General features: G+C 52.2%; 1 protein-coding gene across 8 annotated transcripts in view; it reads left to right on the plus strand.

Moving 5' to 3' along the window:
- Positions 1-1751: 1751 nt before the first annotated feature.
- LOC308198836 (uncharacterized protein) overlaps positions 1752-26017 on the plus strand; it is a 29177-nt gene continuing 4911 nt past the window's right edge. For 3 of the 8 annotated variants that reach the window (XM_080601992.1, XM_080601995.1, XM_080601996.1), the window contains exons 1-4: positions 1752-1910; positions 3650-3723; positions 5870-6025; positions 8627-24761. In XM_080601992.1, the coding sequence (XP_080458118.1) occupies positions 8739-9905 (1167 nt within the window). In that variant the 5' untranslated portion in view covers positions 1752-1910; positions 3650-3723; positions 5870-6025; positions 8627-8738 and the 3' untranslated portion in view covers positions 9906-24761. Of the gene's footprint in view, positions 1911-3649; positions 3724-3897; positions 4230-5869; positions 6026-8626; positions 24762-26017 lie in introns of all 8 variants that reach the window. The other 5 variants (XM_080601994.1, XM_080601997.1, XM_080601993.1 and 2 more) reach the window with 3 other exon arrangements.

Consider the following 26017-nt stretch of genomic DNA (forward strand, 5'->3'; position numbering starts at 1 on the left):
CTTTGGAGACAGTCTTGTGTGGGAGACAATATGACAGCTCATCTGCATAGCACAGGCATCATACCCCTGACTTGATATAGCAAAGAGTCCTGGATCTGGAGGCTTCTCCCCTGCAGGCCGTATATTTAGGGGATTGCTCATATACACACAATGCACTCGCACTCTCTCGCACAGTCATTCCTCCATTATCCGTGGGCAGTGCAGGTGGTTTGCGCAGAAATCACGGCACGCAGCAGGCGTGGCTCACACCCTGCTCGGGGGCATTATTTCTGGGCTTGCTGGTGGTGGTTCCCCCCCGTGCCTCCGGACAACCCGCGTTATTAAATGGGTGTTAACAGTCTGCTCCTCCTGTGACAGCGTGGTGCTGTCCCCTGCTGTGTTTTTTGATGGCTTGTGTGACCCCGGTGTGCATACGCTGCCCTTTGGCTTCCTCGGCCCTGCTGGCTGAGTGGTTGTGTGAGGAGGGGGACATCGAGGCTGTGCAGGGCAGACCGAGGAGAGGCAGCAGTTTGATTATCTTTTACCATCAGGATTCGTGGGCTTGCGTACTGATGGGACAGTTGTCCTGGGTGTCAGTCGTGCTGCGGCTCCAGAAGGGCACGGGTCTCTGCGTGCCAGTCACACTGCTCTCCGGCTGTGCCAGGCCCACCGGGGCGATGAGGGGTGGGATATGGGCTGTCACTGTGTCAGGCGATGGCAGTGTGACAGGTCAGGGGACAGGGGTGGTCTCAGTGTGACAGGCACACGGCGGGTTGGAGCAGGGGTTGTTCTCTGGCTGTGCTGGTCACACAGGTGTGTGTGACGGGGACTGATCTCAGGGGCTTGGTTACAGCAAGCGATGAGGCTGGTCCCTGCCTGCGTCACTCATACTGCGGGTGTGATGGGGCTGGTGGTCCTCTGCCAGTGACAGTCCCTGGGGGTGTGATGGGGCTGGTGCTAGGCTGTGACAGTCCCTGGGGGTGTGACAGGGGCAGTGCTCTGCCTATTATAGTCCCTGGGGGTGTGACGGGGGTGATACCGGGCTGTGACAGTCACACTGGGAGTGTGACAGGGGTAGTGCTCTGCTTGTGACAGTCCCTGGGGGTGTGATGGGGCTGGTCCTACGCCTGCATCAGTCACACTGGGGGTGTGATGGGGCTGGTCCCCTGCCAGTGACAGTCACACTGGGGGTGTGACAAGGGCAGTGCTCTGCTTGTGACAGTCCCTGGGGGTGTGATGGGGCTGGTCCTTTGCCTATGACAGTCCCTGGGGGTGTGACAGGGGCTGGTGCCAGGCTGTGACAGCCGCACTGGGGGTGTGACAGGGATAGTGCTCTGCTTGTGACAATCCCTGGGGGTGTGACAAGGGGAGTGCTCTGCCTGTGACAGTCCCTGGGGGTGTGGCAGGGGCAGTGCTCTGCCTGTGACTGTCACACCGGGGCTGTGACGAGGCTGGTGCTGGCTGTATCAGTCAAACTGAGCGAGTGACAGGGGCCGGTCTCCGGGTGTCAGTCACGCTCGGGGAGTGACGGGGGCTGCTCCGCGGCCGTGTCACTGGCACCGGGGGTGTGACAGAGCCGGCCCCGGCCGTGCCAGTCACCGGGGGGTGTGCCAAGGGCCGGACCCCGGCCACGGCCGTCCCTCCGGCGGTGTGAGGGGGCGGGCAGCCGGGAGGAGTCTATCCCCTCCTTCACCACGATTGGTGCAGCGCGCTGCCGGTCACGGATCTCCGCCCGTCGATTGGTGAACAGAGCCGTCCGTCAGGCAGCAAGGCGGGGCCTCGCACGTCAGCGGCGGGCAGCTGCCGGGGGCTGCCGATGGTCCCGGCAGAAGATGGCGGCCGCCGGCCGGCCCGGGCCCTGAGCAGCGCCGCGCCCGCTCCGCCCGCGGGGCCGAGGCCGCCGGGGGGCAGCGCCCGGCCCGGGCCGCACGGTGAGGGGCAGGGGCGGGCACTGCGGGCATCCCCCGGGCCGGGGGGTGAGAGGGGGGCGGTGGGACGGCATGGGGGTCCGGGGGGGCCAGGGGCCGGCTCGCTGCGGGCCGGGCGGAGTGCCCCGGCCCTGCGCCTTTGTGGGCCAAAAAACTTGCGGAGAGGGTACGGCTGCCTGGGCGGCGCTAAAAATAGGCGGCTGGCGCTTAATCCGGTACTCCCGGAGAAATCCCCCGGTGCTGAATGGCTGCTTGGGTGGGTAGCGAAGGCGCTCCTGGAGCAGCCTCCTAACCCAGGAGTTACCACAAGAGCAGATAAGCGCAGCTCAAGGGTATCGAGATAACCGCCTGGCAGGTGCAGGGCTCTCCTCGGACCTCTTTGTGTTTGCGTTTTCTGGGTTTTCGCAGCTAAACGTGTAAGTACACGGCACACGGGCCGATAACAGCTATATGATTCATCTCTCCTAAAGCCCCAGCCCAGAGGGGTGTCCTTGCACATGCACCGTCCACACGGCACCGCGGAGGGCTCCTGCATGCCCAGAACTTGATCGGAGTTGTCAGGAGTTGAGCTGGGGATGTTAGCAAAGTCAGATGAATTTTGCACAGAGGTTTGCTGACAATCCGGATCAATACGTGCAAAGGAGAAGGGAAGTTTGAGAACCCGGAGCATGCCCGAAAGGCTGTGACTTGCCTAGCAGGCTTTTTGCAGTCCTCACCTAGTTTCCTCCAGCTAGTTGTACCCTGGTGCTTACGGCGTGACTCCCGATTTTGTAACAGTACCTGATGTTGGCTGTAGTTAGGAGTTGTTTTCTTGTTAGGAGTTGTTTTCTCAACACGTTCGCTTATCTGAATGCCTTGTTTATGGGATGATAGTTGTCTGGGACCCCAAGACCTGGAAGGCCCTGGAGAGCTTTGCAGAAAAGCCTTGTGTGTCTTTAGATGGCTAGAGGTAGTGGATGATTCCTTGCGCTGGGTCATTTGAGAGAGGACAGCATCAGATCCTGAACCTTCCTTGAACTGTGCTCAGCAGGATCCTGCCGGAGCGTTGGCTGTGCTTGTTCCCTTTCTGTAGCTGTAGCATGTGTTATAACCAGCTCTGGGAGGAGAGAGCTGCCCCCTTCCCCTTGATTAGGGCTTATTTTGCCGTGCTGCAATAAATCATCGAGGCTGATGGAAAATCCTTGGAATGTAGAATTTAATGAAATCATGTACTCATAAGTACAACACATGAAGTAGGAGGCAAGCTATGTTTCAAATACCTCATTATTAGGAGAAAAATTAAAAAAAATACACAGAACTTGATAAAGCTAACTATATTAATTAGTCTGAAAACCAACATGCATGTGATAAGATCTCTGAACTTCATTTTTCATTTTGTTCTTTTTATTTAGGTTAAAAAGGTTAGCAGAGTGGCCTGCTCTTCATTACTGAAAGCGAGAGGCTAGTATGGGGACTGTGCTCATGATTTGCACGAGTGTATTGACACTTCTGTGGGTACAAGTCTTGGGGCGTGTAAATGTTGGCTGTGTTACCCTGACATAGAAGCCCTTTTCTGTCTTGTCTCAGAGCAACAACAGGAAAAGTATAGTGAATAGAGTTGTCCTGGGTCCTCGGTCTAACCCGTGAGTTACCATTTGGAGTGTTCTGTGTTGTGTATTACTCCTAAAGTATTTTGAACTAAATTGACATCTTAAATCCTAACTTTGCCTGGCAGATAATGAAATTCTTGTTTATTTTCTAAGGAATCTGACCTGGAAGAAGCCAGCCATGAAAGGTCACGGGAATTTGTACTGCCTGTCTCCACAATTACTAGCAAGTAAGCACTCTTAGATTCTATAGGCTGGAGGTGGACTTGGTTTCTGTTAGTGACAATTCTCACACAGGTGGGGAACACTTGGGTGATTCCAGACAGCCCTCAGAGTTGGATGGGCTGCAAATCCAGCCTCCAGCTGGAGGTGGAGGAAAATTACTCACCACCATCTACTCCTAGGTGCATTCCTGCTGGACCATCAATTTGAGAAGAAGTTCATATAGAACTGCAGTCTGAAGAAGAGGAGACCTTTAAAACTTGCCACCAGAAACAGAATTCATCCACCCCTGGGGTTTTTGACACCTCCAGTACCAACTTAGACCTGCAGCGTGAAGATAAAGATTTAGAGCGCTGTTCCTCTGAACGCTCAGTGGAACCTCAAGGAGGGAGAAGCAAGGATGATGCAAGCATCATTCTTATTAATGCTTTTGGGGAGGAGGACCTGGAACCCATCTCTAGAGATGCTTTGACTTACAGGAGAAAGAAATGCAATGCCTCTTTCCAGGATGCAAGTGAGTTGCAGGAACCCAAGCAGATTCACCTTGTGGAAAACCTATATCAATGTTGGTAGCAAGCAGTTCTTCCTTACTGCAAATTTACAAATGCACATATTCATTGTAGTGTCAGGCCATGTGAGTGTCCAGGGTGTGACAAGGGTTTCATTGGCAGGGCTAGTATCTGGAGGCAGCTACTCAATGTGCACAAGATAGAGCATTCAAAGATTTTAGGAAATGGTGTGGCTGGGAACCCTTGGTCTCAAGTACACAGGACCCAGGAGGATGAGACCAATGTATATCAGCAATATTCAGATGACCATAAACCTGGAGAAGAATGTAAACCATACAGTAAATTGCCCCAATGTGTGGCAAAGGTTTCCATGAACCTAACGTGCTTTCCAAGCGCAAGGTGATCTACTGGCAAGAGAAGCCTTACGAATGTCAGAGTGTGGGAAGTCCTTTGTCCAACTACTCAGGTTGAAACAACACCATAAAATCACTTAGGGGAGCGCTTCTTGTATTGCAAGGAGTGTAGAGGGCTGTCCACCTGGCTGGCGTCACTCCAGTACCACCATACTGGAGGAAGCCCTACTTGAGTGCTTACTGCTCTTGAGACTGCACTGAGTCAGGTTCTCTGTGGAGGAGTGAGCGTATGCACGAAAGGAAAACACCGTAGCTTCCACAACACTATGCACTGCTGGCTTTGTTTTTCTTCTGATCTAAGTGGAATTTGTCCTCTGAAAAGTTCTGCTCATAAATACCCGTGCAAAAAGGTCTGTCCCCAGTTGCCATCTCTGAGAATGGCCAGTGTAACTGTAACTCGATGACTGGATGTTCTGCAGAGACTCCGTGGTCCCTTCAAGGGAGACCAGCGTTTGCTGGCATTACTGCCATTCTGTGGCACCTGTGGGAGGAAGTGCTTCCACTGCCATTGTGTCAGGTTGAAGTCAAAAGAGATGCGCAGTTGTGGGATGTGATCAGCACTAGCTAGACTCATCTGGGGCACCTCTGCTTGTAAGACTGACCCGTTAAATTAGAGCTCTTGTGCGTGCGTGGTCTCCAAGTTGTGGTGCTCTCTGGCTTGTCACCACCCTCTGATGCTGGTTTTGCAGAAGTCTCGCTGCTAGGCTGCACAGCCCGCTTGGCCAGAACCACTCATCATCCCTTCTTTCCAGGCATCCCCTCATGTTTTAATGTATCAGTTGTAATAACACATGATTTGTGTGCATATCGGTTTTAGGTTTTGAACAGAAAATGACCATTTATCTCCTGCACCCCCCCCACACACGCTTGCAGTTGGTCCCATACATGCTTGTGTATTGCTAGGGTTTTCCTAATGAATACTGATGAATGAAGGGATGTGTTAGGGACAGCGAAGAGGTACGTGACTTTGTGTGTCGTGGGTCTAGGTGGAAGAAAGTCTTTGCTGTGCCCAACTGCTGCATTACAATAAGAAATGTCAAAGATTTTAAATTCAGAAAAAATGCTTGTTTAAAAAAAAAACTCGTGAGTTTTTTCCTGGTTTGTGAGAGTTGAAATGACAGCTCTTTCTCTGCAAGATTCTCACAGCAAAGCTTAAATGCCATATTTCCATGCTAATAATGTACACCCCTGTTTGGTTTTAACTTCGTCTCTCCACTTGCTGTTATTTGTAGATACCCATTTTGAAAACCTGTGAGCTTTGTTAAGAAGATCCACCAAGACAGCTGTCCAATGTTCAACGTAACTGCAATGCTGAAAGCAGGAGCAATCTCTGCAAAGTTACGCAGTGATGCTGGAGAGTGATGATGACTGCAGGAAGCACCGCACCGGTCAGTATAACTGGGGGAGGAATGCAGAGTGCTGGGGGACTGGGTCAGGGACCGCTGGGTGTAGTGGAAGAGAAGCTGTTGGGGTGTTAATGATGGGGCTTCATGGGGACTGCGGTTTGGACTCCTTTTGTTGAACAATTAGTCTAATGGTGCTAATGCAAGAAAGGAGTTGTGGGAATGAAATGTGCAGACATGGAGTACGTCCAGAGCTGCAGAAAAATGAGTAGAATTTGGGAAGTGGTGGTGGACAAATGGTGAAATTTTCTGCTTCAAATTGGTGGCTTATCAGCTGTGAAGGAGGGAGGAAAGGAACCTGAGAATGCCTGGGGACTACTGTTGTCCCGTGGCTTTGAAAAAGGTAGATGGGATCCTAGGATGTGTCAAAGGACTGCCATTAAGAGTAAGGAAATAGTGCCTGGTAGTGGAAGGCCTGGTGAGACATCACAGAAAACTCCATGTGCAGGTCTGGGTGTTCAGGCTGAAGAAGAAACTCATTCAAACAGGAAATGAGGCACAGAAGTCAGGGAGGTGGCCAGAGCCTTACAAGCACAGAGCCTGTTTCTTCTAACAAACCAAAGCCTGGAATCAAATCCAATCGCTGCTGAACTTCTGTGGAAAGATGAGCAGTTACCGTTGGCGGGGGGTAATCGTGAGCTCCCTGATAGCCCTGGGGCTGGTCCTCTGGCTGCTCTGGCAGCTCCAAGCAGCAAGGCCACCTGGGGGGTACTTGGGGGGCACCCTGCCACCAGCTGCTGTGGGCCTGGGTACGCTGTGACGGCGCTGCCAGCATGGGGCCAAGCCGAGCCCAGGCTTTGATGAGGAGCCCCACAGGTAGTGAGCAGGGCGGGGAAAAGTGCGATGTTTTCATTTTGCCTTATTTTTTCTTTTTTCTTTTTTTTTTTTTTTAAACCTGCATCATGATTTAAATATTTCCCCCCTGTGGAAACCAGACGGGCATGGTCAGGGAGTTTTATTAAGCCGAGCAGTGCCAGCCTGCTTTGAAAAGTTTTTCTTCGACAAAGGAAATAGCAAATCAGTGACTCAACTAGGGATCTGAAGGTGTGCCACTGGAGATGCTCTTGTAGGGAGTGAGGAATAGTTCCTGTTTTCATGCAAGCACTATTAAATTAGTGGGAACAGTTGAAGTTGGTGGGTGAGTTGAGCCATTCTGTTCCAGGCAGTGACTAATGAAGACGACCAATTCAGGCTTGTTTTCTGCATCACAGTAGAAGAAAGCGCAGTTTGTGTCTCGAATGAAACCGGCCTTTCTGAGATGTGAATGAGACCTTTCACTTAAAGCACATTGCTATACTGCCTTTATAACTATTTAAGCGTACTGAAACTAAATAGCCAAGCTTTATATTTGTGTGCATGTCAGTATAGAATGGTATGCATGCATGCATATGTGCTTACATGGATTTGTGGGGGTATATATGTGCTTGTGTTCAGGGAAGTCTTACCCAGACAAAAGCAGCCATGAGGAAGTGAAGAAACAGTGAGAGTGCAGGGAATATGAAAAATAGGTGTTAAGGAGAAAGCGGGGGTCAGGGACGACCAAGGGAGTCATCAGGATGGGAAAAAAAATGTGCTTTCCGAGGTTAGATTAGCAATTCAATGCAAACACGTTTTTAAACCAGGTGATTGAAAGCTCCCTGTGGAGCTGCTGTCATCAGAGGCTGCTGGGACAAATCTAGAAAACCTTGCAAATCCACAGCTCGGTATGGCATAAATGAAAACATCTTCCTCACAAGAAAGTTTGTGACTCATGCGTTTTGGACCAATTACCTTTGCATATATTCACATTCTCTGTTAGCAAGGTCAGTTTGCAAGGGTTGTTTATCCAGAGTATTTGAAGCTGTTGCAGCGGACCAGCTCTGGAGGATTACTAGCGGTGCTTTGAAGCCTGGTTAGTAAGCTTTCTGGACAGCTCTATGATACCTTTTCTTGCCTACTGCTGCAGAACAGCAGTCTTCTCTGCATGGTGCCGGCTGATGGCGGCACAGGGGTCCCAAACATCCTCAGGATGCTTAGGATAACGCTGGTGAAGATGACCAAAGGTGCTCCAGAGCTCTCCAAACCCACCTTCTGTACAGAGCCTCTTATTGCTGCTGGGTCTGGCTGCCTGGCACAGTCCCGCGGTCTCGTTGCGTTACCTTACCAGTCACAAGGTGCTTTTCTTCAGTAACAGGTTCTTCTAGTTTTATTTAGCAAGGTCAAAAACAAACATGATTCTTTTGGAAGACTTGTGGGGGTAACTACGGAGATAAGTGCAGAAGTTTGCCTGAAGTGTTTGCACCCCAGAGTTCTGAAGGCTTCTTGTCTTTAAGAGAGTTCAAATTGTAAGTTGTTTAACAATTTACATTTGTAGAGGAGGCTGAATTGTGACAGAGGATTTAACCTTGTTAAACATAGTCTGTGTGTATTCTACATGCTGAATGTACATATTTTACATCTATAATAGTAGATGATTGTTTTTCTCCTTCCACGTAAATGATTGCCTATCCCATTCTTTTAATAAAGAAAAAAAAATCTTTACTGTGTTAACTTTACCTTCTGTTAATACCAGAAAATCACTGTTGAAATGGGTCTTTTATTTTCAAGGGAGGACTGTAAGAAGAGCTGAGAATGAGATGGACTTACCATGAAAGACTTGACTCTCTTGGCATACGCATCATCAACGAGCTGCAGGTGAACGCAGTGTACACATCAGAGGATGGACGTGAAGGTGGACTGGGGCTCTGAGAGTAACACTTGTGACACAGGTGAGAAGCAGTCAAATTATTCCAGAAAGACCACTGAGGAGGCGGGTCACAAACCTAACCTTCAGGAGGAGGTAGACATGAATTACTCAGAGACATCCAGTCCTTGTTGCAACTCTGCTGGACTGCCAGGTAAGCAGGAGCTTCCAACGGAGCTGCAGAGTGAAGACAAGGAAACCTATGAGACCTGCTACCAGAAACGAGGTGAGAGCACAGCTGGGATATTCGTCCCCTCCAGTACCAACTTTGACCTGCAGTGTGAAGATAAAGACACAGAGCGCTGTTCCTCCGAGCGCTCCAAGAAGCCACGGAGAAGAGTGCGTGGTGATAATGAGAATGCCATTCTTGGTGGTGTGTTTGATGAGGATGTGGAACCCATCTCTGGAGAAGCTTTGCCATATCGGTGCAAGAAGTGCGGTGCCTCTTTCCAGGGTATGAGCGAGCTGCAGGAACATAAGCAAACTCACCTCGTGGAAAACTCCTATCGATGTCCTGTCTGTGCCAAAGAGTTCTTCCGCGCAGCCAATTTGCGAATGCACAAGCTGATCCATTCTAGTGACAGGCCGCACAAATGTCCGGAGTGCGACAAGGGTTTCATTCGCACGGCTGATGTCTGGAGGCATCTACGCAACGTGCACAAGATAGAGCGCTCCATGGTGATTTTGGGAAATGGCATGGCTAGGAACCCCTGGTCGATTGTGCACCGTAACCAGCAGACTGTTGAGTACACCGACCAGCCTTGTGCAGAGAACCACAAGGCTGAGGAAGAAGACTGTAAGCCTTATGCCTGTCCGACGTGCGGCAAAGGTTTCGATAAACCTAACCTGCTTTCCAAACACAAGGTGATCCACCGGCAAGAGAAGCCCTATAAGTGTCAGGAATGTGGCATGGCGTTCGTGCAGCTGCTCAGGCTGAAAAGACACCAGCAGACTCACTCCGGGGAGCGCCCCTTCTACTGCGAGGAGTGCGGAGGGACGTTCACCCGGCTGGCATCGCTCCAGCGCCACCAGCGCATCCACACCGGGGAAAAACCCTACTCCTGCGACTACTGCGGTCACTCCTTCACTGAGTCAGGTACACTCCGGAGGCACGAGCGCACGCACAAACTGGACAAATCGTAATTCTTAGTTCGTTTGTGGCTGCGGTCTCCTTTGGTTGCTTCTTAACCTGAACGAGGCCTGTTAAGGAGGCCTGGGGAAAGCACTCCACTGCATGCACTACAGCCAGTCTGGACCCACTTGAGCGAGGAGCTCAGGAACTTGTGCTGGTAGAGCTTGCACTTACTGGCTTTAAACTGTCTTTGCGTGAATAAATAGCTAAATTACCACTGAGTAACGAAATGTGAGACTTGTGAAGACTGAAATAGCTCACGCGCTGGCACTGTGTCACCACTGTGAATCGGAGATGCGTCTGCTTGAGCTTTTTGCAAGGATGCACGGGCTATGAAACTTCTCTCTGCGGTCTTGGTCACTGGACAGATTGGCCCTGCCCTCTCGAGTGTGATGGCTCCTTGGCGCTGGGTCTGGAGATCTGTTGTTGCAGGTCTTTGCTAAGCTGTAATAGTCCATGGTTGTCCTTGCATCCTCCTTGCATTCTGCAGAGTTTTTCTTTCCATTATGTATTTTTATTTGGAGGGGAAGTATCATGTTGGTTATTTTTAAAAAAACAAACAAAAAACCTACCACAAAACAGTTCCTTAATAAACTAAACACTTATCAGCTGTATTTCATAAATGTTTTGATCCAAGGGAGTACCAGTCCCTTATGCACCTTTGTGTTACTGGTTGAATGACCGTTAATAATGAAGAGAGAGTTCTATTTCCGTTATGACAGTGCATGTTCTTGGGGTGAGGGATTTGAATTCATTTATATTTATGATGGAACTGTGCGCTCTGTATCTGTCCAGCTGAGTACTACAGTAGCAAAAGTTCGAGAACACAAAAATTGGAAGAGCAGGAGAAAGACCCAAATTAAGTCACCTTTGCTACTTGTTGCATAGGAATCTTTTCCTAAACGTTATTTCCTAAACATTTTTGGACATAAGGAAGCTTCTCCTAACAAAACCATCGTTTTTTGCTGTGTCTGTGTACTACTCAAAGTGTGTGCTAGACTCTTCACCTTGATTTAGATTCAAATGATCAGTGAAGAACAATTTCCTTAGAAACTAGCCAGGCAGACTCGAGCAGATGTTGCCAAATACCCCAGGACTATAATGTTGAAAGAGGTATGTATTGACACATTATGGCAGTGGGGTTTTATCTCTGAAACGTAATTGTGGCACTTAAAGTAGTCTATAGTTGAACACTTTGGTAGAAGCATCCAGTTTGTCCTTAAGTGACAGCCCAAATTTCCTTTCTGTGTCAGAAAGCTTTGCTTCCTTCCCCTGCCAGCTGCTGTAATTTCACTAGTTTCCGTCTAATGCATTCTGCCTTTTCAGCAGGAGGCTGTGCAGCAGGGTGAAAGTAAAACTTCAGGGTAATGTGCCTTTGCATTTACTACCGGGCTATTTCATGTAAAGAACTGATGTGCCATTTGTTTGCATGGAGTAAAAATGACTGACGTTCCCCTGGGTTTTGGTGCAGGTGTGAAGTCCAAGTTCCAGGTTTCTGAACTTGGGCTACCTGTGATGCTGTTTGAGGGGTGCTGACTGTTTAGCTGAGCAGGGGAGTTACAGTCATGGTTACTGTAGAGTAAACCACCATCCTCTTCAACACTTTATCTTGATTGTGAACAGGAAACTAATTCTCCCAGTCTCACTAGTGAATCATTATACTTTCATTCCTGAAAGGAGTCTCCGGATAAGGGCTCTGATCTGCATTTCAGGTCTTAGGGATGTGTTATGCTGTCTCTGAAGTGATGTAACACAGATAACCTGTGCTGGGATGGATCTGGACCCTGTGTACCATTTGAATTTACTACAGCTGCGAGAGAGACTTCTCCCACCTCCCCCCTGCAGGTAGTTCCAGTATCAAAGGGCTTTTCAGAGAGACTCTCAGCAAAGGGCCGTATCTGAGGGCTGCTTTTTCTCTGTAAGAGGAAAGATCTTCACACGGAGAAAGTTCTGGCTAAAAGGCAATAGCGGGTAAATGGTCTGCAGAGAGAGGTCTTCTGTAGGAACCACGCTGTTCGACATAATCTGGAGTGACCCAGAGAGAGGGAGGGTAGCAAGGTGACAGAGCTACCCTAGAAGCTATCATGCACTGAGATTGCACCCTCGTCCTCTAAACCCGTTTTTAAGGTGTCAGCTACAGTCTCCCTTTTTCAGCATCCTTCTGTCCCTTGGGTATGCAGTACTCTTGCCGTAGGGGGTTTTAATATCCAATTAAGCTGCACCAGTATGCACACCTTTATGTTGTGTGACTGTTCTGCTTAGACAGCTGCTGTAATTAGGAACATCTAGTTATTCTGCTGATTGGGGTTAGCAATTGGTGGGATTTGTACCTGGAAAAGCATAATGGTGAAAGTGTTTTGAACAAAGGCCTGTTTAATGGGAAAAGTAAATGGCTGGTGAAATGGAAACTACTAGGCTTAACTAAAAGGTTATTAAAAAGATACTTGCCTGGAAGGTTGACTTGGATGTGTGAAGAGAGCAATTAAAATGTACAGTGGTTTCTGGGAAAAGTCTCTTGGACCCTCTTCAAAGAAACTTCCACAAACTCCTGCAGAGGCTACAGGAAATCCCTTGCAACCTAATTTAGCCCAGAGATCGTCACTTCTGCGGTTTACATTTTTAATATGAAGGTTTGGAAATCTCTCCCAGGCGCTGACCTGCTCTCAGCGTCAACGTGAGTTGCAGGTAGACTACAACAGGCATAGCCGGTCGCGATGGTGATCAAAATACACCTTGTCTGCCCTGCAGCCCCTGGCCAGTCCTTGCCCTCTGCAATGCTCTTTTCTTTGTTGACAAAGGTGCTGTGTGGTAAGTAGGGCTGTGCTTGTGGAATGAAATCCAGCAGTGGCTTTATGCCTTTGCCAGCTCTTGAAGTGCATTCGGTACCAGGAGCAGCTGTGGCTGTAGGTGGGTGTAGCAGCCTCGCACAAAGGAAAGGCTGCTGTAGTACAGTCTTCTGCTCCTCTGCGTGCCATCTTCCTCCTCTCACAGCTTGCCTTCGAGTGTGGAGGAGTCTGAAGCAGCAACCTTTGATGTAAGCAGGGAGCGCTAAGCAATCCATCATTTGTCAATTAATCTGAGCAAGGGGGATTGAAATCTCGGGAGCTGGCAGCTCTAATTTAACGTGAGGCTTCGTCACGTGGCGATCTGCCTCTGATCTTGTCAAGTTCCTGGTGGCGTAAGGAGCCCCCACTGCGGCTTTCCCGTTTGCAGACTGAAAACAAGCAGAGGCAGAGATCTCACCGACAGAACGGCAGATGAATAGCATTTCACTAGTATCATACGCTGGAAGCAGAAGGGAAAACTGGGGGTTTTATTGTGGAGACTCCAGTTGTGTTGGATACTCGAGAAGTCAAAAATTCATGCCTCTGTACAAGATCAGTCATCTTAAAGCAACCACTGAATGGGAAGTAGCCTGTGCAGCAGGTAGTATGGATCTCTGCAGGTTTACAGAGTGCATCCCCCCTGTAAATTCACCGTAGGGTGGCTGTGCCTCTGAATGTTGCTTTCCGAAGGAGAGTGTGCTAAAATTAATGTGCTTGTGCAGTTCACGTAATGGCTTTCCTCTTGTTTATCTGCCAGAAGAAAACATCGGCACCATCAACTCCCTTACTCAGTCAGGGTTTTATCTGAACTGTTGCTTGCACACTTCAGGTCAGAAAGCAGGAGTTGTGACTTGCTCTGGGTGGGTCCGTTTCTGCACAAGCCACCAGCACCCATCTTGTTGGCTGCAAGGACTAGTTAAGAAGCAAGTCCCTGGGCTCGGAGCCGTGCACAGGTAACAGCAAGGTAGTCTGGCTGTCGACTTGCCTGACCTTTCTTGAGGGACCTCTTGGGAAAATTGCTGGTATTTGTGTCTCAGTACTTGCATTTAAAAAGCTCTTGGGCCAGTCGTAGCTAGATTTCGTATTTATACCTCACTTATTTAAGAAGTCTGGCTGTGCAAAACATTTTGCCCCAGGAAGCTGAAAAAAGGCAGCCTTTTTATGTTGAGTCTGCTGGTGCCAAGTGCAGTGGGCTGGGGATGTTTTTCACCTGTGGCAGCGTGCTTTGGGTGCTTCTCGGAGCGCTTTGGGGTAGGGAGATGCATTTCCTGAGCACAGAGATGGTTAGCTCGTCCTGTCTTCTCGCTCCCATCAGCTTCTGGTCACACTGCAGCGTCGTGCAAGTACATTGGAAGTGGTACGTGGAGGAAGGTACGTGGGGAAGGCTTGTGCCTGTGGTCCCACAGGTGAAACCCCTGCTGAGACAAAGCTGCCTGCACACTGTCTGCGAAGCCTCCCTCCAGCCTTGTGCACCATGTTCGGAAACTAGGGATACCTGCAGGCTTGAGCTGGGGCCCAGGAAGACATCTGTGAGTAGATGCAGGACCTCAGGTCCTGCTTCACTTCTGGCCGTGTGCAGATGCACACCCATTGCCTGCAGTTACAGACACTGAAATGTGCTGTGTCTGTACAAATACCCAGCTTTGCTCAACGCCACTGCAGCACACGTGAGCTAAAGCACAAGGGATTTTGTTTTAGATGTGGCAAATGAGTAAATAGTATTTACTTTCCAGTGTATTCACTTGAGATATAACAGCAGCTTTAAAATAGCTCCAGGACTGGGGATTTTGTGTGAACACAAAGAATATCCCCGATTTTAAGGACATTATTTTCTTCTCTGTTCACATAGCATTACGCAGCATCCACTTTGTAACAGACAGTAATCACTGCGAGACTGAAAGACAAAACTGGGCTCCCCCCCAGCCTGGCCAGTCACTGGCAGTTAAAATACTTTCCTACTGCAAGCACGTTTATTCTAAGCATGTTTATGTATCAGTTGCAGATATATTTAAGTGCATTCAACAGCACAGCACGGCCAGGTGGTCTGGGACCAGGGCTCAGCTCTGCAGCAGGTTTTTACCATGGTGAAGGACAGAATAAGAAATCGTGGCGTTCTGCACAGCTCAGATGGTGCTTCCTCTTAGAGGGTGTGGAATACTGGCAGTGATGTTTTTCCAAAGCTCTGACCCACCAAGGAAGCAATGTCAAAGACCTCTGCTCCTCTCCAAACTGGAAATGAGGACAGTGCTTTTTAGATGTGCTTCCTGAAACTGATGTGCTTTTTTGGCCCAGCTGAGATAGAAGACAAACAGCTCTGAGCAAGAAAAGGCCTGGCTTGACCTGTTTTATTCATACTCTTAGAAAGGAGAAGCAAATTTGGGGGGGGGGTTTAGCAACTTCCATTGCAGAGCCTTGCTGGGTGCACTGTGCACTCTCCTGTCTTTTGATCTGACTTTCTTTTTAATTCACAGATAGCTGCAATTGCATTTTTGCTCCTCTACCCTTGAGGAAGAGTTTTAAGTGACTTCTCTGCCACATATTGTAAAGATTTTGCTGGCTGGCTGGGTACAGGCCTGTAAAACATGACCAGCACCCCTAACAGCGGCGGTGTTTGGAGTCAGCATAGCGTGCACCTTCCTTGCTCTTCCAGACTAGATCCCAAACCCTTCCTAGAAGAGCCTCACACTGGAGGTTGGACGAGCTGAAGCACAGCACTACCGATGCTGGAGCAGCTTACACCCACCGTGGTTCTGGGTTTTATCCTTGTGGGGCAAGGGGCTGCTCATCCTAAAACCACAGTGAGCACTGTGTTCCTTTTCAGAAGGTTGAGCAGTCAGTCTTCTGTGCAGGAGGCTAAAATCTTGGGATGGTCGAACTCGGGGAACGTCAGAAACTTCCCTATGCTGCTGTTGTTTCCTGCAAATGAACCTGGAACATGGAGTTCACATGAGAAGCATCCTGGACTTGGATCCTGATGAGGCTGGCTCATGTGGGGCTTGCGTCGGCACCTGGTGAGCAGGCACTTAATAGACACCACTTTTTTCTTCTAGCTGATGAAGCAGGTGGAAGGGGCTTTTTCTCACACGCGCCGGGCTCTGAGCCCTTCCAGTGAATAGCTGGGCAGAGGAATCTGGCTGGCAAAATGCTTTTTTTGTGTGTGTGTCACCAAACAGATAAACCAGTTGTTGACCACTAGATATCTCTGCCATCATCTGGAACACCCCTGTGTTCCAGCATCTGGGGAGGCAGCAATAGCTGGCAATTAATGATCAGAAGAGAAGGAATTAAAAAAGTCAAAAATGCTTCTTGCCCTTTTGTTCTTTACAACAGGCTGATGAGAACAGGACGTTCCCAGCAGTAACTTTTAATTATTTCACCACTGCACATCTCTCTTATTCTGCAAGTTAGAAATGTCAGTTTAATTTTCTTTTAATTGCCTCAGCTCGCAGGTACTCGAGAAAAGCCATTTTTACCAACCGGCTGGTCCCTGTTCGTGGCCTGAGAGCAGCTTACTGCTGCACAAACACTCAGAGCATTTCTGCTTTGGGAAGGGGCTGTCCTGGGAGGAGAGCGAAGGGCGCAAACGCCTTGCTTGTAATTACCTTATCCAGCATGTTCTCGGTGAAAGGAAAGGGTTGTGGTTTGCAGTGCTCAGCTCAGGGGCAGCACAGATTTTGGGCTTCAGTGTGATTTTCTTCACCTGTTTCTGCACGGAATTGAAACCTGGGACGTAGCCATCTCCAAACACGTTCCTGGAGCTGCTGCTTGGGCTCACTGCGGTGTCCTTGGTCCCACTGGCTGGCCAAGGTGGGGACGTGGTGGCTCCCCACGGCTGGGCTGGCTGCAGAGGCTCACCAGCAGCTCCAGTTTCCTGGCCACGCTGTTGGCCTTGATGGTGGTGAAGGTCTGGCAGAAGATTTCACTTTTCTGGTATGGCACATCCCTGGGCGTTCCTCCTCTGGGTCATTGCACTTGGGTGCCAGGCCACATCTCTCACCGTGCTTCACCAGGCTATTCCCCAGGCTGCTGCAGTTGCTCTCCTTGGTTTCTCCCTCATCGGTGTTGCCATCCTCCTCTCTTAGGCAGCACATGCTGGCTCCCCTTCTCCTCCAAGCTCCTCCTGGGCCAGGAGCTGGTGCCTTGCCGTGCTCCACCTGTGCAGCAGGCATGGACATCTCTAAGGATCGCGGCTAGGAGCTGTTGCTGAGCAGAAGCTGGGGATGGTTTAAAAACCAGAGGGCAAGAGAAAGACACTGGAAGAGATCTGTGAAATGGGAGCCAGCCTCAGCTCATCACGGTGTCAGGAGCAGCGTCGTTGGGGCCAGCATGGTCCCATTGTGAGCCAGCATTGCTGTGCCCCCTCCAGCCACACTGCGTGTTTTGGGGGGGTCCCTCCCCATGCACAGCTCCCTGCCTAAGGCAGGCACGCTGCTATGGCCAGCTGAAAAGAAGAAGAACTATTGCAGAAGGAAAAGGTAACATTGATGAGCATCCTTTCCCTTTCAGCCCCTTGAAAGAAGGGCTGAGCATGTAGTCAGGAAAAAATACAGCAGCCTGTCCTCCCTGCTCCCGTCTGTGAGCAATGTGCTCCGGGCTCATTTCTAACTGCAGCAGAGCTTTGTGCTGAAGATGCAGCCAGAGGAAAGCCTTGTGAGATGCCATATACTAAAGAAGCCCGATGCCTGCACCCTGGGTGGGAAAGCAGCAATTTAAGAAGACATCACAAGATCCCAGGGCTGTATCTCGCAGTTTACAATCCTGCAGCAAAACTGTTGTGGCTGTTCTGCTGGTGCAGCAGTGCTGCTCTGTTGTTTGTTTGCCTCTTCCTCCTCCTTGAGATCAGTCCCAATCCCAGCTGTGGTCTGGGCTGCTTTCCCCAGCTCGTGGTTTGGGGATGGCAGAGGAGACGTACGGCCTTGCAGTGTTTTCCTGGTCTCTCCCTGGGGGAACCTAACTCAGCGTGTGTGAGGATGAAGCTGAAGTCTGTTTTGTGTGGCCTGCCTGCAATGCTCACTTAAAACCTGCTCTCCTTTTCTCCTTATACGAAGTGGAGTTGTAGCAGTTGGGGCAAAGAAGAGTTTGGATGGGTGTCAGGGAAGGATCAGTGACAGCTTCAGGGTGCAGCTTCCCACTCGGAGGAGCCTGACGTGTTACAGGGAGCAGAGGAGCCCTGCTCTGCCTGTCAGCACAATGAGGCAGCGCCATTCTGTAGGGCAGGCTATGGGGCGAGGAGCCAGGATCTGGAGTGCTGGGGGAGCTCCGGAGATGGGCTGAAGTCCTCATTCTGCAGCACACAGGTAGGAGCATTTGTTTATTTGTGAAGCCCTCCCTTTTCCCTTGTGGTCTGCTCTGAGGTCTAGGTGTTTGCACTGGTTACCAGCCTTAGGCTGGGGACAAAAAAACGCATTGCACGCCTGGAGAGGAGCACAGAGAGGCAAGGGGAGCCCAAATAACACCTTGTCCCAGCTGATCCCAGGCACGTGGAGGGCACAGAGGAGATGGGAACCAAAATTCCAGGCTCAGAGGGGCCACCCCAGGAGATCCCACTTACAAAGTGCACAGCTTAAATGCTTTTAAGAGGTATAGCTGGAAACCCAATCCCTTCGCTATAGGTGAAGCTTCCAAACTGCAGGTAATTACCCTGTTCTCCCTTTGAGGGCTTCTTTTGTTTTAGGCTGTAGAGACAATACGTAGGTGCTCAAAAGTTTAGAATAAATCAGTGTCTCTTGTTTGGCTGTGAGTTACAAAGGAGAAAAAAAAGAGAGAGAAAAAAGCCCAACACCTTTATCAGGCAGAGGGGGACAGAGGGGCTTGGTGGCACCCAGAGCGTGGGTCACCAGGGCAGCACTCGGTGCTGGGGTCTCGCTCTGAGGAGGCCCAGGGCACTGATTTGTCTCCAAAGCAGCATTTATTTCATCCAGATCAATTTCTGGAATATTTTGGAAGCCATTTATTGCCCATAAAACAGGCTCTACGGTGACATTTCGCCACTGACCGCCACAGGGTGACACCAGGCTGCAGGTACGCTACCCACCGGGCTGCTGGCGCTTGGCTTGGCTCTGAAGATGTTTTATTTTTACTTTTCAGTGCAAAACCAGCACAAAGCGCTCCAGGTTTAAAAAAAACAACCCCCCCGGGAGGAGCAGCGGCATGGGTACCCGACCTGCAGGCATTTACCGGGGGTGTCCTGGCCGGCAGCGGGCAGCAGGTGGCATTGTCGCCCTGCGAGAGCTGCGGGCTGCGCCGGCGGCTGGGGACAGGGGCGCTGTGACCCCCCCTTGGCAGAAGCCACCAAGGCTCAAGCAGCGCTGAGGGCCGGTAGGGATGCTCCATGGCCCCCCCGCTGCTCCATGTGGGGACCAGGGTGAGCGAGGGGGCAGCAGGGGCACCCCCTTTCTGCCTGCTTCCTTCCGCCCCCCCCCCCCCTTTCCTGCCCTCTCATCCACTTGAAGTAGCCCCAAAACAGCCCCAGGTGTCTTCCCAGCTGGATTTGGACAGGTGGGGAAACTGAGGCAGGGAGCACTATGCCTGGGAAAGGGCACTGGAGGCACCATGGGGCTGGTGTCCCCCACCCTGTGTCCCCCTCCCCGGGGCCACAGGGCACCCCTGAGCCGTACCCCAGGGACTTTGCGCGGCTGCGCTCCCTATCTGATGGGAAGCCAGCCAAAACCGGAGCGGTTTCTCCTCTTTTCTCCGAGCAGCTCCGTCGCATCTTTTATCAGGCAGGGCTGCTGAGCTCAGGGAAATGGGAGCTGTCTGCGGCCGGGGCAGGATCCCGAGGAGCAGCCGTAGGATTTGCTCATTCCCCCGGGATAACAGCGTGCCTGCGGCTGCATCGGTGGCACGGGGCTCCCTGCGTGCAGGCTGCAGCTTCTGGGTGCCACCACCGCCCGCTGCGGGCAACAGCAGCAGCCAGGGCGCCTGACCACTGGTGATGTGATGAAGGGGCCAGCTGGTGTCAGGAAATAATTTTTGAGCTGCTAGGAGCTATTCTGTGGGTCCCCTTGGCCTCCCCATGGCTAAAACGTGTGCCATCTCGGCTTGGGGCCGCGCTATTCCCAGGGAGAGGGGCACTGAATGTGGGCTGTCCACCGCTCTCTGCTCACAAGTCCTTCAAAAAGTGGCATAAGGCACTGAAAAATAATTTCTTCCAGCTGAGAGCTGCTGATCCAGCACTTCTGCTTTACAGCGGCTGTGAGATAAGAAGAAGACGCAGTGTGGCACTCATCGTGGCCAGGTATCTCCTGATTAGTGCAATTCAGCGATAGCAGCCGTGCACTCTCAGCAGGCTGGGGACGCAGGTGGGGGTTAGCGAAGGGTGCGTGGGTCATGGAAATGGGGTTGGCACCTTGCGGCTGCCCTGTCCCCAGCCCTGAGCTAAGGGACATGGGCACTTCAGAAGGTGCTAGTTGTAGGATCACGTCCGTGTGCCGTATCTTGAGCCTCATTTCTTCCTCTCAGGAGAGTTCATGTGGCTCTGATTTCTTTTTTTTCTTGTTAGGCTCGGACTTCAGGCCCCCACCTTGGTGCTGAGGGACTGGTGCCTCTACCGGGGCAGTCCCAGAGTGGGGTCAGCACCAGCAGAACAGCCCCAGCACCAAACACCGTGCTTTACCCAGCAGTGAAATGTCCCAGCAGGGGAGGCTTTGCAGCAGGGACCCCCTGGGAAAAGGACATCTCCAAATGGGGAAATCTGGGGGGAGATCAATGAGATGTTTGTATATCGGGAATGCAGGAAACAAGGCAGAGGGAAAGAGGCACAGCCCCACAGGTGAATGCATTGCTCGTGGAGGCTGCGGATATCCCTGCGTTGCTGCTGTGTGTCCGAGGCTGATACCTCCACGAAGGTGCTCGAGTGGGAGAAATCAGACTGAGCGAGGAGGTCCTGAGCCAGGCTCTGAGTTGATGCCATGTGTGATTTCATGTGCTATTCGTTTCATTTTTCATGCATTTTTAGCCCTTCGCCAAGACACTTGGCTCGGCAGCACCAGCAGCTGGGGTGTGGTGTGAAGGCACGAAGTGGCTGCGGGGTGCAGGGGCTGGAAGGTACAGGAAAAGCCATGGCTGGAAGTGGGGTGGAAGGAAACCCTGCTTTGGCATCAAGTGCAGAACTGAGCCAGATCTTTCACCGCTTGCTCTGTGGCCTGATCATGCACAACTCCTGGAAAAAATCACAGAGAAGGGAAAACAATGAACCCATGAACGCTCTGCATGCTGTCAGTGACCTTCCCTGCAGCAAAGATAAGGAATATGCAGGCTTTGCAGTCGGGGAAGGAGCCTGTTTCATCCCAGCAGCAGATGATGCCTATCTCCTGGACATTGCCTGTGCCACGTAAACCTGCTGGGGGCCAGATTGCTGCCAGCGTTATAAACCTCGATCGTTCCCTGGATGCCGGTAGGCCTTATCTCTTCCAAGGAGTCTTATTAACAGGGAGTGGACTTTGCCACCTGTATTGTGTTATAGAAACCTTCCTCAAGGTTCTTCACAGCCAAACAAACTGGGGCGGGTTTGAGGGGATGGAGGAAAGGAAAAACAAAGCGGTTTCTTCTAATGCCACCCTCGGTGGGCACCGCTCCGGGATCAGCTGAAGCTTGGGCTCACACTGATGTCCTGCTTGCAGGGCTGTACCTTGGCAAAGGAGAACATCACGAGGGCCCTTCCTGGGTCTTTGATGAATTAATGTCCATCTCTGTGCTCCCAGGGAGTCATTCACTGGCGGTCTGGGAAGGGAAAGGTCTCCATTTCATGCCCCATCTGCGTGTGAGGACTGGGCGGCCCTGCAGCCTGCCCTCCCCACGCAGCTCTAGGAAAAAGCAGCACGTTTCTCTTGTGCTCGCTGCATGGGATGGAGAGCGCTGCTTAAACCCGGCAGCGTGCACGGTGCAGGGCGCTGAGGGACCACGGAGGGTCGCGGAGACACCTCGGTCCCTCCAGGTGACCTCAAAGGCCTGGCGGGGAGGCCGGAGCCCTGAAGGCCTGGCGGGGAGGCTGTAGGCCCAGGAGCCACGCTCAGAGATCCGCAAAGCTTTGTGCTGCTCCGTCCCGTGTCCCCCTCAGCAGAGGGCACTGCGTGTCCGTGCACAGCCCTCCCGGCCACGAGGGAATGTCCTCTCCATGGCCGGAGCAGGCATGGACCAGCTCCCTGCCCAGCAGCCCTCTCCCCCTGCTCCCCAAGAGCCCCCGGCTCGGGGCGATGGAAAGCTCGGGGCGATGGAAAGCTCGGGGCCGGTGACGGGAAGGAGGAGGCGCCCGCTGCAGCGGCTGGCAAATTTAGATCAAACGGCAGGAAATCCGCTCTCGGCCGTGCAGGAGGGCCGTGCTTGGAAAGCGCTGGTCTGGCAGGAGGTCGTCCAAGACAAACAGGGAGCTGCCTGACGGGGCGGCCCGGCCGGCCAGCAGGATGGGCGAGCGCCGGGGAGCTGGGAAGGCGAAGCTGTAAAAGCAGCTCGGCTTCGTGCCTTGCTGCCGTCGCTGCAGGTGGTCAGGGAGGAGTGTGCAGGATGGTGCCCCTGCCCATCGCCACCCCCTGAAGCGGTCTGCTGGGTTTTTTTGTACGTCAGAACAAGATATTTGTCAGAGAGGCATCAGCATGGGCCCCTGTGTCCTCCTTGGTGGGAGCCTGTGTTTGGGGACAGGCTTTGTGCTCTTCCTATGGGAATGTTTATGTACAGATGTAAAGCTAACCACCCCAAAGGGGAAGCCTGGAAGTATCTGCTCCCCAAAGTGAGCGGGCAGCCGGGAGCTACCTCTGTCTTTGCTGTATCACAACCAGCTTTGATGCAGCAGTGACTTGTCCTCGGTGGAGGGCTCTTTGGCCATGGAGGCAGAGAACAGAGTCTCGTGAGTGCTCCTGGAGGCATGTCCTGCTGGCTTTCACAGGGCAGGGAGGGAGAGTGACAGAACTGGGGAGTGTTTCCTCTCCAGTGTCTGTGCTGGTTGAAACCTGGGCTTGTCCAAGCACTCCGGGAACCTGCCCGGGAGTTCACTTCTTCACTGAAACCTTATCAAGAGAGTGAAAGTGATCGTCCAGGCTTGCTGTCCTCGGGAGATAGCCTGCTTGGGGCTTTCCAACAGGCTGCAATCAGCGGCTGCCCTCTGACAGCAGCGAAGATAAAGGCTCCTGCTCAGGGAAGCTCCCTCCTCCTCCCCTTGAGGTCGGCATGCTGCGGCACGGACAGATGCTCAGTCTCCAGCAGAGGCAGCCGGGGCTCAGCTCGCTCCCTCCAGCTCCCTGCTGGACACAGGAAGGGGAGAGGAAGGGGAGAGGTCCTCAGGTGGGTCCAGCTGGCGGCCAGGAGGCTGCTCCAAGCTGAGATAAGGGCCTGTGGCTGTGCCAGCCCACCAGATGGAAGCGGAGGTGAGCGCCAGCGAGCTCTGGACCGTGTCCGTCTTGCAGGAGCTGGGCTCGCCAGCTTGCCGTTGGGATGCAGCCTGGGAGGCTTTCCTCAGATGAAGTGTTGGGAAAAGTCCTTGGCTGCTGGGCTCACAGGGATTGCGCAGCCCTCGGGCTGATGAATGTGGACGAGACCTCTGCTCGCCACTGGCAGCCGGCTGGTGTGAGCGCTTCCAGTAGGCAATTGTTCTGTGCCTTGCAAACAGGTTGGGGTTGGGTTATTTAGTGCCCGTCGGTCCCCTTAGGAGCCTGCCTCAGGGACCTTCCTTCTCAATTGTTAGCAGTCTTCCACCGACTTCCAGCACGAACGCATCCGCGGCCGGCTTTTCGCTCATTTGTTCTGGAGCCAGAGGCCAGTGCTGGCACAAACAGCCCTTCTCCCTGCCCGCGCTCCTCGATGTTGATTTGAAATAGTCTTTCTTTGGCCTTGGATTTCAGAGGGATGCGTTTCAAAACCAGAAATAAATGGGCTTGAAATATTTCCCATAATTTTTGCAAGATCTTGACCCTCTGATAGCAAGATTAGAGTAAAGATAACACGAAAATCAGCATTCAGGCTAGAACCGCTGTTGTTAAGTAGACAACCCAGCAAAGCCAGTACTTCTTGTTTACAATTGAACTCATGAATTTTTAGATATTAATGTATGAAGGATTGAGTAAACAACCATTGTGCCTCTAAGGAATGAGTCCCAGGCTGTCCTGAGCTGGAATACTTTGTACTTTCCTGATTGCCTTCCAAGAATTTCAAATTACTTTGTAGCAGAAAAACAAGCCTGCTTCACGAGACGTGTGCGAGCTTCTTGGGGCAGCCTTAATTCATCCGGGCTGTGATGTTTTTGGGGCAGAGCTGTGCATCGGGGCACGGGACGCTGAGCACGGAGGTAAGGTGAGGACGATGCATGGACAACAAACCGCAGCAGAGCCAGCCAGGCTCTCCTTTCAGGAGTATCTGGGATGCTCTCGGGCTTGGGTGCACAAGAGCAGCCCCAAGGACTGGGTGACAAAGGGATGTGTGGCCACGGCATGTCCCCAGTGTCATGCCGAGCTCTCCAGGAGGCTGCAGCCCGTGTTACGCACCCACAGGCTCTCCGGGCTTACCGGAGCGTTTCTGAGCACAGTGACCCTGACCACAGGCTGTGGTGTGCTTGCAAATTGCCCCATGTTTCTGGGTTTCCTATGCGATTGCTCTTCAGGAGCAGCCAGCCCATTTTCTTCGACCAAAAATAATGCTTGGGATTGGAGACCAGAGTGATTTAATGTCCCTGCCCCTCCTGCACTGCCCCAGTGCCATTTGCTTAAGGTTTGTACTCCTGTCAGTGCAGTCCTGTCCCAGCATCGTGGCCACGCTTTGGCAGAGTGGGCAGGATGGGTCCCTTGCTACCTGGGTCGTGCCTGGGTATGGTTTCAACGTCAGCAGCCTGGAGCTGTGGAAAGAGTCATGAATTCGGGTTACCAAACCATCTGCTGGCTGCATTTTGAAAAGCAATTAAAGCAAAATTGTTTCCAGCCCTTCTGTTTGCAAGATGTAGTTTAAAGAGAGCTAGCCAAGCCAGGATTTGCCTGATCCTGCCACAGCTCCAAGTACCAGTTAATTTGCTCTGATACCTATGGTGTGAGGCGATGAAAGCCCCACCGAGGAAGCGTGCAGGTAAGGGGCTGTTAGCAGAGAGGCTCCAATGGCATGAAACCCATGGAACCCGTTTTGGTTATTGTATTTATTGCTTTTAATCAGAAATCGTTAAATAGGGTAAAAAGTGTAGGGCGCAAGAACCCTTCTGTAGGGTGGAGGATGGCAGGGAGGGGACTGCATCGAGATGCCCCTGCAGAGATGCTCTGGTGGTGACCCTGGCCCCCATGGGACCCAGACCCTGCGTCCAACATGCGGGAGTGGATGCTCAGTGCTTCCCTGATCCCAAGCCCCTTGGCTTTGCCTTCTCTTGGACACTGAAGCTGGTCCCCTGTGGGGACGGTTTGCCTTGGTGGCACTGGTGCCCAGCCTCTTGTGACTGCTCCTGCAGCTCTCTGGGTGCAAGGCGGAGAGAAGAGGTGAGGTCTGATGTTATGGAGATACTTTTTGGGCTGAAGCATCTCTTTTTTTCCGTCAGGAGAAGGCAGCCGCCTCAGCGCTGGGCCTTGACGGATGGTGGGGTGGCCTGTGGGGTGGCACGGTGGTGGCCTGTGGGGTGGCACGGTGGTGGCTTGTGGTGTTGTGGGATCCCAGCATCACTAATGGGCACGACCAGCTGAACTTAGCCTGGGGAGAGGCTGTCTATCAAGGGGAAAATAACCTCAACGGGCTCACAGTGAGGCAGGAGAGGGGGCTTTCTTGGCTGGCGGAGTGGGATGCTGCTTGGTTTGCAAGAAAAGAAGAAAAGAGCCCCGAGAACAGTGCCGAGCTGAGCCGGCTGCTTATGCAAGAGCTGGCAGCGGGGCCGGCCGCACCGAAAGCCAGCGGGTGCCAGCGGGGCGCGAGCGGCTCTGCGTCCTCCTGTTTGCTCAGCAGCTTTCGTGTGGCGGGGGAGCGGGGCGAGGGCGCGAGATTCCTGCACACTGAACTCCTCTGTTCCTCTTGGCGGGGTAAACAGGACACAAAACAAAGCCCCGAGCCAGCGCTCGCCTCCGAGGTAGTGCCCTGCCAGCCCCCCGGGGTGCACGGTGGTGATGGGGCCGCGCTCGGCTCCTCCGGGGGGTTTCTGGATGCTGGCACCGTGGATGGATGGATGAGGGTTGTCCAAGGGTGAGGAGCCAGCAGGAAAAAGGGGGGTGAAGCACCCCAGAAAGCATGGGCAGGGATTAGACAACCAGGCCAGCATCCTCGGAGAGCTGAGGACGGGTGCTCCCGCGGTAAGCCCAGGCACCGTGCAGATGCCGACCAGGTTGGGTGCCCACTGCAAAGGGTTTCAC

This window comes from Anser brachyrhynchus (assembly GCF_964034855.1).
Source record: "Anser brachyrhynchus genome assembly, chromosome: 8".
NCBI classification, from domain to species: domain Eukaryota; kingdom Metazoa; phylum Chordata; class Aves; order Anseriformes; family Anatidae; genus Anser; species Anser brachyrhynchus.